Source organism: Dysidea avara, chromosome 3 (assembly GCF_963678975.1).
Source record: "Dysidea avara chromosome 3, odDysAvar1.4, whole genome shotgun sequence".
Taxonomy (NCBI): domain Eukaryota; kingdom Metazoa; phylum Porifera; class Demospongiae; order Dictyoceratida; family Dysideidae; genus Dysidea; species Dysidea avara.
Genome location: NC_089274.1, coordinates 15,505,853 through 15,518,113, shown reverse-complemented (window position 1 = coordinate 15,518,113; position 12,261 = coordinate 15,505,853). Strand labels below are relative to the sequence as shown.

The 12,261-nt window shown below is 36.7% G+C and overlaps 1 protein-coding gene and 1 long non-coding RNA gene across 4 annotated transcripts; one reads left to right on the top strand and one right to left on the bottom strand.

Moving 5' to 3' along the window:
* Positions 1-230: 230 nt before the first annotated feature.
* On the bottom strand, positions 231-9,230 carry LOC136249575 (sialin-like). 3 transcript variants are annotated; one of them, XM_066041626.1, is made up of 10 exons: positions 8,909-9,228; positions 8,157-8,185; positions 7,831-8,030; positions 7,044-7,131; positions 6,361-6,447; positions 6,156-6,301; positions 5,901-6,050; positions 5,705-5,837; positions 1,256-1,494; positions 231-519 (listed from the first exon to the last, which is right to left on the bottom strand). In XM_066041626.1, the coding sequence occupies exons 1-10, from the start codon at positions 9,151-9,153 to the stop codon at positions 289-291; spliced, it is 1,548 nt and encodes a 515-aa protein (XP_065897698.1). In that variant the 5' UTR covers positions 9,154-9,228; the 3' UTR covers positions 231-288. The 3 variants fall into 3 exon arrangements, with proteins under 3 accessions (XP_065897698.1, XP_065897699.1, XP_065897700.1); XM_066041627.1 differs by lacking the exon at positions 7,831-8,030 and having other exon boundaries at positions 7,044-7,115; positions 8,909-9,227; XM_066041628.1 differs by lacking the exons at positions 231-519; positions 1,256-1,494 and adding an exon at positions 2,193-3,712 and having other exon boundaries at positions 8,909-9,230.
* On the top strand, positions 8,882-11,929 carry LOC136249582 (uncharacterized). Its single transcript, XR_010698278.1, has 4 exons — positions 8,882-9,013; positions 10,114-10,146; positions 10,911-10,965; positions 11,789-11,929. It is a non-coding gene; the product is annotated as an uncharacterized lncRNA (long non-coding RNA).
* Positions 11,930-12,261: the final 332 nt, after the last annotated feature.

Sequence of the window (12,261 nt, the reverse complement as noted above, 5' to 3'; positions counted from 1 at the left end):
TAGTGTGATAATGCATGCTAGGTAAGACTATAGCGTGTTTAATATGTTCAATTGCCGCAATGCATGTATACAATAAGGTTGCAGAAATAACTTGCTCATGTACAAAGTCCTGAGTACAGTTGTTGTACCCTGACAGCAGCTTGCAGTGGAGAAAAATCATTACTCCACTTGTGACTGTTGTAGATGTGAAGGGTTTAATAAGTGAAAATGTATTGCTAGCACTGCCGGTGTTAGTGTGGGTAAGAACTTTAATAAATATGGTCAATAAACACAAATTTATCATCAGATTTACAATTCAGTTTGGAGATGTAATGATGATAAAGGAGTTTGAACGTCTTCTTTATTATGTTTAACACCATCTGCCCACCACTGTTTCTCTCCGCTACCCAGTAACAAATATGCTATGGCTCCAAATACATACGCTTCAGCTGCAATAATAAAAACAAGAGTCCATTCTTGTCGGTAGACATCAATGGATGTGGGATCATTACAGCTGTCATCACATGTCTCAAAATTTGGCTAAGCATAACACAAAAGTTGAAATTATTTAATGATAATTACACAGTAAACAACAACATGCTATGTAGCTACATATAGCACATCATTTGTGTAGCATATTATCCTTTGCCCACCATGGAAAACAAATGGATAAATTAGAAGACAAAGTCTACAACTGTGGTAAGTCTACAAATTCATAATAACAACAATAATATATATAACCATTGCCCCTAGCAACCTGAATTTTACATTATTTGTAGGTAAAGTAAATTTTCCAATTTTTGAAAGGATAGCATATATAAGTCATGAGATAGGACATTTTAAGTTTGTAGTTCTCCCATACATTATCTATGCGAGGGGGAAATTTATGAGTTGCTCTTTCTGGACAATAACATAGATAATCTAAAACCACGGATTATAAAAATGTCACATATCAATTTCACATTATTTGTAGGCATGAATGTCAAAAATAATTTCTCCAAATTTTAAGTAGATAGTGTGTATATAGGCCAACATTTTAAAATTCTATACATTATGTGTGTAATTGCCCAGACACATAATAATGTATGTGTCAATCATAAACTTCAAAATGTCATATCTCATAACCAATATTATACACTATCCTTGGATAGGTTACTTTAGAGATTGACACCAACATATAATGTAAAATTCAGGTTGCTAGGGGCAACAGTAAATTTTTTTTATTTGCAAAATAAATGCACAACACACTGAGTTTACATAATGTATATGCTCTTACCCCTTTAGCAATGGCTTTGGCCACTTGTGGGCCCACAAATCCTGGGATTGTGGCAATTGTGTTGGAAATACCCATTAATATGCCAGCATATTTTGGTGAAATATCAAGATAGTTGACATGGTAACCAGCCACACCAAAACAAGTACAGCCAACAGATAAGGTAAGAAATGTTATTGCCCAACCAGCAGTGTTGCCATAGAAACTGCACAGTAGCAAGAACATAGCTGGAATACATAAACCTGTGATGACAATAATTATGATCACTATTATGCTTTATAAAAATCTGTTTAAATGTTTGTAAACATATACACACAATAGATATATTATATGTAAACATGGATTGGAAACGCACATATAAATGTATACAACAACCAAGCTCTATCCTTGTAATGGTGCATGAAAAATATGATTGTTACAGCTGGAGCGTTTCACTTTCCTGTAAGCGTGTTTATTAATTAAATATGGGTAAACTACCACACACACTAACTGGAGGCTGGACTGGTTAGACACATTGACTTGTAGCAAACAGCAATGTGACAGAATTCTCTTTGTACAATGGTGATTTGAAACACATTTGTAATTTTGCTGAAGAAACTATAATGTTTATTATTCTGTCACCTACACCACTTGTAACATATAGGATGTAAATAGGCTATTTAGTTTTTTTTACTGTGTAGTTCTACTGCTTGATGAAACAAAGTCAAAAAACAAGCTCTAAATTTTGAAATCATTTTACCCAAGTGGAGTAGAACCTTAAATTGTAGCATACCAAACATTTAATAGGTAGTGCCATCAACAGCAATGCTGATGATATATTCACTGATACTTACCAGCCACTATCCACAATGTTATTCCCCCTAATCAGCAAAAATGCCATGTTCTTGTTCAGCACACAACATAGCACAATGACAATGAAAATAAACGATACATAATCAAGAGAAAAGGTTTTTGAACAGCCTGTTAACATTTTGACAAGTGCACTGTAACGAAATATTATAATGTGTGTTTCTAATCCATGTTTAAGCATGATATCTATGCTGTGTAAAGTGCACACAAGCAAAAAATGCAGAAGATTGATTCAAATGATTACATATATAGTCAAAATTCTATCAAACAGTATGGTAATAGGGTTCTCCCCTAAAATGGCGAGTGCCACCCAAAATGCAGCTATTAAAATCATCCTGGAAATTCCATATGTGGCAAAATCACCTTTATGGAATAGTTTTAACTCTTCTAACATCAAATGTAGCATTGAAAACAAGACAGTGGCATTTTAAATAATTGCCAAAACCCGATTTTTGGTATATGAACCAGCCAGCCAGTTTACCAGCCTGCCTGACCACTGTCACAAGGGTAGAGACCAACAAGTCTCTTCTTCATGCAAGGAAACCGTATCAATTAAGGTGTTAATTTTCCACATTAACACTTTTCTTAGAGGAGCATATTTAGATGCCACAAAACTAAGTAAAATGTTTAAGTGACTGTATGTGGAGTAGATATGTGTAACTGCACTTACAAAACAATCACACTATCTAACCATGCCTCTAAACAGTCAGACACTGACATGACATGTCAGAGCACACCATGAACATGCCTCTTAATGGTCTAGCTGCAATCAGCTGTAGATATTTAGATACGGCAAACTACACATTGCATAGCTCACTTGAGGCAAGCAGGGAGATTGAAATACTCTAATAAAGTAGTCACAGCCACACGTGTATAACAAAAAGGAGGTGGAGTACAGTGATAAAAATATAGCAAAATTAGAGATATTTATTACAACATAGCTGCTATGTGGGAAAATTCCTGTTGAACAGATGATGGTAATATGCCAAAGTAGGGATTTTCCCACATAGCTACATCATTCATATCTTGTTTCGATACTTTTCATTGCTGGAATCCTACTTCATATTGTATCATATGGTATGATAGAACTATGTACTAGGGACCATGAAGGTTTGGGCTTTATTGGCCAAAAATATCACCTTAAAAACCAGCCTTACAATAACTTCATGGTGTCTTGGCAGTATTGGTTAGGTATAACCAAGCCCAAAAGTGTTTTCACTACAGCCTGAAATGGGTTACTACAAAGTTTTAAAAAAATTATTCAGTGGAATTTTCTGACTAACTGCCTGACTGATGCCTTCAGACAAGGGTAACTTGATAACAGCTAAGGCCTACGGGCTTGATTTATTCAATATTTGATGCTGCTTCGAATTCAGCTCGACAGGTGCCTATTGGCATACTGCCGTACATGTAATGCATGCTTTATGGACTTACCTGTGTCTTCCTTTGTGTCCCACTTATCTTTGCTGACAGTATAAGGTGTCGATGCGCAGTAGCATTGCACAATGGCTTCCCTATGTTTGCAATGGGAATTGTGACAATTGTCCAAGTTATCCGTTGTGACTGGATAGATTGCAGTGGCCCTTCTTGTATTGTTCTTCATTTGTAATGCTGTGAAATGGGTTGAACATAGCTGAAAATGAAGTATAATGGCTACTTCACTATTTCAGTAATGGTACACATGTAGACAAAAACAATAAGCCTTTCTTCTAATACAGTATTTGTTGGTTCACCAATCATAACAATGCTTCAAGAATGAATTAAGAACTTTAGGAATCAAAGAAATAAAAGTAGTGAAATAAGGGAGGCACCAGCAGATATCCTTGTCAGTGGCAGATCTAGAAATTTTCAGAGGGGATTTCAAGTTCAGGAAATAACTGTGATCCCAGACTGTCCAGCTGGGGTGAACATTAACTTGATAGCTTAGTGGCCTATAGCTATACATAGATCTATGGCATAGACTAGCTATAGCTATAGCAATGATCAGTAAAAATCACTCCACAACATTTTTTCACAGTTATATACCAATCCAGGACTTCACAGAAGTTTTGAAGCAAAACAGCATTTGTACTCGTTAAAATGATAATTATTTTAGAGGCATTTAACATGCTTAAATGCTGTAATGGCATTTTCAGTGATTTCAAAGGCAAAAGTATGAAGTTTAGCCAGTTGAAAAAGTCCCAATATAATGCACTATGTATAACTCTTGGTAATTTTATCATCCAAACAATTCGTAAATAAGTTTGGGGCATGCACTATTTTCAGAGGAAGTTTCAGCTGAAACCATTGCAACCCCCTGCATCTGCCACTGCTAGTGGACATTTAATCACTACTTCAGTCTATACCTATACCTATAGACTAAGTTAATTTGCATCCATATAACTGGTTCCTTACACATGACATTTTGCAAGAAATCATTTCTGTTTATCTAATAGATAACTACAAAATTAACAAATGTAATGTAATGCATTTCAAAATGGTAAGAGTTGAAAATAAGTGTCACTCATTTATTAATTCTTTGTTTCCCGCCACCTTCAGAGTAATCACCTTGTGAGTAGAGCATGTGTATGTTGTGATAAGGGTTCAATAACAAACTTAAAATACTTATGCTGCAATAAGCACGTTTTTATGTCAAAGATGATAATTAAATACCTTACCGGACTGGACCAGTACACTCAAGTGTGCTGATATAATATTTGGAATTATCTAGAAACATGCGAAGTTTAAAGATCAAGATACCCTAATAGAGAAGTCAACCCTTCTAATGATAACACATATTAAACAACTGTTCATAGTGTTTGCAAGCATTCAAACTCATGTTGTACTGTAACTTACTTTATTTATGTTGGTTGTTACACTTGTGAAAAGTCTATATTTGCAAGTAGCTATTTGAAACTAATAGGCTGGTGGAAGTTGTATATGATAATATGGTGTAGTAGTCATAGACAGGGGTGTAGCCAGGGCCTAGCTGTAAGCTGAAGACCAAAAAAGGTAACTACCTGCTGACAGTATAACTAACCTGCTGACAATAGCTGCCCTCAACCAACTATATATCTCCTTATTTATAACTACATACGTAGCTTGCTACACTGAATACTGTGACTGCTCTATTAGAGTATTTCAAATTATTGATGCCCGGCACCTGGGCCCGGGTTCTGGCTATGCCTTTGGTCATACAGTGGCTTAGTTTTTGATACTCGTCCTCACTTTGCTTCAAACTAATGTCAACAACTATATTCCTGCTGTGATATAACTATATTTACCAATCTGCTGAACGTATAGATGTAGCAACATTGGGCATCCCCACTTTTGCTTTAATTGCCCCTCCACTTTTACCAAGGAGACACTCTAATATAGAGCAGTCAGCTACTTTACACACTGTAATAGAGCACTAAACTGAATCAAAATTATTACCAAATTCAATTTCAGAAGGCAATCTTGGCATGCCCCCAGGATGAGCATGCTAAGTGTGACAGAAAATAAGGTTTGTCCTATAATAACTGCATCACAGTACTTTAGTTTTCAATAATAGTTATTAATAAAAACCTTTGACAACTTTGCTGAAATGAAAATTGAAAACATCATAACTTGATATGTATTTACCTAATACACTGTTGAGTTTCCTAATCGCAGTGGTTGTAACCAGTTTATGCTGCCTCAACAAATCCGTCACTTGCCCCCATGTTACTGCCATCAGTGCCAAGCATGTGTATGGTATTGCAGAATAGAAGCCATTCTGAGTATCAAATACATGGCTTGTAATATGGCTACGTATGTGTGTACAACTTCTATGACCAACCTTGTTTATATCAAGGCAGAGTGTTTGACTTAGGAAAGTAGGTAGGCAGGTGAGAAGTGTGTAGAAGCCCCAATTGTTAGCAAAGTGTCCGATTATAATAGCCAGTACTGCCGGTGATGTGAATATAGCACTCCAAGGAGGTGGAAAGTCCTGTTTAATTTTACCACATACTTATAAACAACAGGCACACACACATGCACACAACACACGTACAACTATCTGCTGAAGTAAGTAGCCACATACATACATGCACACCTCTTTTACACTCTCTTGCAAGAGTAGTTCAGAATCAATTGATGATTCTATGTAGTGGTGCTCTTCAGGCGAAATACGTGGATGATCAGCAGGTGTGTTGAATACCAGAAAAAGCCAGGCTACAAACCAAATAATCCCAACAATTCCTATACAGTAGATCATACATGCCATTAATTTAAAAATGGAACAACAGGTATCTGACAACCTGAAATATAGAATGCCCAAGGCCATCCCATTGTGTTGCATAGCAGTCCAGATAGAGGAAAAGCAACAATATTACCTGCATAAGAACCTGCAAGAAACCATCATAAGTAGAGACTTCACATTAATAAGGTAACTATTTCATGCATGCATGCGTTACATATTAGTTTATTTATTGTGCTGTAAAGCCTTAATAAATAAACTAATATCCATTTGGTTCCACATGGGGTACTTTGAGATAAGTCACTCTCTAGAGTTCCTGTGGATACAAACTGACAAGGAGAAAACATCCTGATTGTCTGGCAGACTCCTGTAAGCATTTGAGCATTAATTGGATGGCTGCAGGTTCAAGGCTGGTCCAGTCATGGATTTTTTTCTCCTTTCTCCACCTTTTCAAACACACTTTCTGTAACAACTTTAAACAGGCTATGCAGACCTTCAGCACTTGTGCTGTAAAGCCTTAATAAATGAAAAAAAAAATCTAATGTATACACGTTAGGCCTGCAGTGACTATGCCAGCATAATTAGGGACATAATAATTGATAGGTAAAACATTTCATGAGCATGCATAATGCCAGTATATAGATTTTTGTGCACTGGGTATCAGAAAAGCTGAAATTCTAGTTGCACAACTAGGAATTCACTAGAGAGCACACTACATTTGGTATTCATAATAATTATAAGTACCTGCAAAAGCAACAGTTGCCATCATGCTTCTTTCCAATGGTGGTGCCCATTTTCCAAACATCACATTCATTGCTGGAAATGTTACACCCTATTGACATGACTCAAAAACATTAATTTTTTTTACATTGCAGGGGTGGATCCAGGAGCTGGCAAGGAGAGGGCACACCTAGGCCAATTACAGGTGGTAGCTATAGTGTTAATGAAAGATCTTGTTGATATCAATTTAGTATTCGAATTAGTTTGAATAGTACAAAAAAGTGAATAAAATAGTTTGAATATGTTATTGTGTTTGAGTTTGTGATTTGATTTGTACTTTTCTATTTGAAGTTCCATGTTAGTGCTTCAAATCCACTAGAATTACCTTTTGTAAGTAAATTAGCTACAGAAATACACTTAATTACAAGTAGAATCCACACACAAATACCAAGCTTAGTTGCTTTGCATTCAACTACCTACTAGAGTATTCAAATACTAGCACAACCAAGCAAATATCTGAGAGAATCAGATAATTGTTTCAACCCTACTTGCTTGCACTAGTAATATTAGAGTTATTGACTGCTCTATTAGAGTATCTCAATAGCTTATGAAATTCTTTTGTAAATACCTAGTAAAGCCACAAGAGGACTGTGGAGAGGACATCCCTACACACCAGCCTTGAAGCTAGCATTGTTACAGTTTCTGCATATACATACATAGCTGTAGCATGTATATGAAAGTAGGTGGCGGAGAATTGAGGAGAGTGAGCATTTGTTTTAAATGCCCATGGATCCATCATTGCATTGCTCACCTCAAAGGCACCAATTACAACTCTACAAGCAACCAGTGCCCAGAGATTGAGGTAGGCCATTTGTGGTGTGATTATGGTAAGTAAGGATGCCACCAGTACACCAACACCAAACACATATTTCCCGCCAAGTTTGGTAGCCAACCATCCTCCAGGAAGTTGAGTGACTATGTAACCATAGAAGAAGCTAGACAAGACCCAGCCTGTAGATCAAAGTAGTGCAATCAACATGCATGCACTATACAAATAATAGACAGTTTAGGGTGTTTTATATATGCTTTCCTGCACATTCATCCAGTCTGTAAACAATATAAGTGAATATATAGTACCTTGCTCTGAACTTGACCAATGAAAGTTTCTAATAACAAACAAAAAGATGATTCTATATGGTTGTTCATATGCAATGTTCATACAGCTATACAGAACACCATACACATGCAGGTGAGTAATAAACTATATTTGGGTACACGCTTCTAGTACTCGTAACTACAAACTACTTATAGCCATACACCTTACCCTGTACCTATGTATTTTTTATTTTACGATAAGCAGTTTAGCCTTTCAGTAACACCAATGCATGGATATACACACACCAAAATGTCCGACAAAGTGCACAAATTACACTCATGGTGTTGTTTCATGAGAATACACCATGTACCCTGGCAAAAATAGTAACCTTAACCATTACTTGAGCAGTGGCTATCAAATATATCAAGCATTCCAAGTATTTATATATGCATCAAGCCCTTGTGAATAGAGCAATTGTGTGCAATGTAGAATGGCTACCATCCATGGAGGGTGTGAAGTAGCTATAAGTGCAATACTGTACAACATTTTTTGCACAATTAATTGCTACGCAGACCTATAATTTATAGATGACTTGAAATAATTCTGGCCAGCTATGTAGCTAGCTACAACTGTGCAGCCGTGTTAACTTTTACAATACTTTGGGCAGATGGCCACCTGACCCTCCCCTATTTTTGTACACAATTCTCTTGATGCTATAGTTTCTTGTTGTAAAGCTAAAAAAAAAATCATCGACTTTCAGTCGAGGCCCACATGATCGGGGTGCCAAACCTACCTTTGGTTTGTATTGTGAGGATTCTTAGCAGTCATCTGTACAATGGCTACACTTAAGATGACCCGGAGTGCGTCTGCAATGCAAATTCCCAAGGATAGCATCACAGTGAGGACGTATCGTGCTTTTACACATGGCAAACATTTCGCGGTGTACCAGCACTTCGAAACCTGCCGTCGCGACCAACGAGGAGACCAAACTTTCCGGTTGTTCTTGCACATCATTTTGGACCGTATCTGTACATCCATTAATTGCTTCTTCAGCACAAGGTCCAATTAGCGCCATTCACTGCGGTTTTGTTGTGCTGTCCGCGAAAATTTCAAAATTTACCGTCGATGATTATAGCTGTACAAAGTTTTAGCTACATAATCACAGTTACACAGGGAATACCTCCTTTTACCAGTATCCTATTAGGTCCTATAGCTAGCTACCAATTGTTTTGTTTTTATATAGCTAGTTGACCTTCATGCAGTGTTGCTAAGCCGGAGAGTATATATATATATTTGTTAATGTACGAACTCAATCAGGGCCGCCCATGGGGGGGGGGGGGGGCAACTGGGGCATTTTGCCCCAGGCCCCAGCCTGAAAGGGGCCCCAGGAGGCCCTATGAAGTGCCCCTTGAATACCTGTTTAAAAGATCGATATACTCTAATAGAGCAGTCAGATCCAAATACTCTAATAGAGCAGTCACAGTATTCTTCAGAGGAACAGTGTAGCAAGCTTATAGATAAGGAGGTATGGTTGGTGGGGGTAGTTATTGTCATTGTTAGCAGGTTATGACCTTTTTTTTTTTTTTTTTTTTTTTGGTCTTCAACTTACAGGTTGGGTGAAGTTGTGATTCAGAATGGAAACCTCCTTGCCTCTGGGGCCCCAATTTAACTCTTTGCCCCGGGCCCCTTAATTTCTCTGGGCAGCCCTGAACTCAATCATGAGTATATTCGTACATATGTAGTTAGCTACTTATTTACAAATTTATATAATTATTAAATAAATCAAGAGATGGAGCTTGGATAATATGATCATCTAGTTGGTTCCATAATTTTATTGTAAAAGGAAAGAAGGAGTTCTTATAAGCATCTACCCTTGTTGGTAACTGCAGAAATCTTTGTACATTTACATGTGTCTGCTTATAGCTATAGCTACTCAGTTGCACATTATATAATCATAACACCTCTAATATGTCCTCTACTGCAATGACACTCTAATAGCGATATACTGAACAGCAGCAGTGGACACCAAAAGTAAGTGTATTTTACCTATATATTACAAAATTACCAATAAATTGTTCATATAGCTATGTGTAAATGACAACCAGTTCACACCATGTATAAGCAGTGTGTGTGCAGGTTTCTATCTAAATGGTGTGTGAATCATGTCACATGCATACCGTTTTTAAAAGTAACTAGTTACATATTAGATATTACTTGTAACTGAACTTTTTATATTATGAACTCTTGGTATTACCCATAAAATAAACTATAATAATATTACATATTATATTATTTTGTGTCCACAGCATATCAGAACAATTCAATATATTTTAATGTCATTCAGCTATAGTATGAAAATGTACTGTTTGTTCAATTAGAATTTTTTTGAAAAAAGTGATTCTACAGAAACCTGTTAATTTTAGCAACTTTTATATGCTCATCTGTATAGCACATATATCATATAGGCTCCCACGCACAAGAAGTTGTTGACAGTGAAAAAACAGTCTATAAGTATCATGCAACTGTTTAAATATATACGTTCTTTGATATTGTATATACATTAGTTTGCCAGTGATAGTTATAAACGGCGAACAGAATGTAATGAATTGCCCGCCCACGCACAATTTGCGCCTTCGTTAAAATGGACTTGCTCAAAGACGATTAAATGTCTAGGACGTAGTTTTCTGTATAAATACTTTGGTTTGTTTATCATGCTGTAATGTTGAGCTGCTGTGTTATGCTATAATAATATTAATGCTTATATTATTATTTTAATGATGTTTCTATTACTTTAGTGCACGGTGGGAGGTGGAAGCGTCCATGATGACGATTGGGCACTGTGCAAATAAGGTGAGTGTATGCTTTGTACAAAGAAGCCCACGTAGCTGTGCAGGGCTCATCTTCTGTATAGTCTTTTTGTTTTTGTTTTTTTTTAGGGGTAGCCAATGTCCATGCAAAACACCGAAATGGTGTATCAGAGGGGTTGCCAACGCCCACGCAAAGCACCCAAATGGTGTGTACGAGAGTCCCAAACTTTATGTATTTTAAAAGCATTTAGTGAGATTGCTAACTAGTAACTACCTGTACAGTTGTTGATCTACATCTTGTTTTAGCTATTCGTGATAGATCATTGTCTACTTTGTTAAACTCACTTTCTCCATTATTTTTACGTGATTTTGGATTTAGGATTTGGTTTCTAAAATATTTGTGTATTTCTGATTGGATTTCTCACATAGTGTACAAGAGTCCCAAGGCATTGGCTACCCCTCGCTTTTTACCAAAAGTCAGTTCATCTCTAGTTGACAAAGGTAGTCTGACCATCTAATTATGATATTAGAATCTAAATTAAATTCTTGATCACAGATACACATTTCCCTTGTTGCTATATGTGGTGGACCACAAAATTAACTAATGTAAACAACCCTTACCATACCTTGTAGTGTTCTATTTTTATGTGAATATGTAGTATAGTGTAGTGTAGTGTGTGTGTGTGTGTGTGTGTGTGTTTGTGTGTGTGTGTGTTTGTTTGTGTGTGTGTGTATGTGTTTGTGTGTGTGTGTGTGTGTGTGTGTGTGTGTGTGTGTGTGTGTGTGTGTGTGTGTGTGTGTGTGTGTGTGTGTGTGTGTGATAAAGATTTTTTAAAATTCACAAAATGTGACCGTTTTTTCCACAGGTTTACATGCTGGAGATCTGCAAACAGCTAACTTGAAAGTTTTATATTGACCGTTTTTTTTTTTTAATTAATATTTATTTGATTACATTTACAAAGTTGGATCATGTGATCAAAAGAGTTTAACGTGTTATTAGCATGATGTACAAGGGCTATTGACCATTGAAAAGTTGATGAATTAAACATTCACGAAAGCAATGCTTCTATTGCAACTCGCCCACGCAATATAGCGCGCGCGTCACTAATGATTAGTGCTCAGCCGGGGTATGCGACTATTGGATTGAGATGGTGATTTTTATAAAATTATTTGTATCATGTATAACGTTCGTCACGAACGGTATAACTAGCTGAAGTATTCAAGCAAGGAGCGATCTAGCCTTGTATCACCGGGATTCGTTAAAAAGTTCGCGGCTGGATTGTTGGGGTGAGCCAATATTTTCATTGCCAATGGTTTTATGTGTAATGTTAAATTCCCT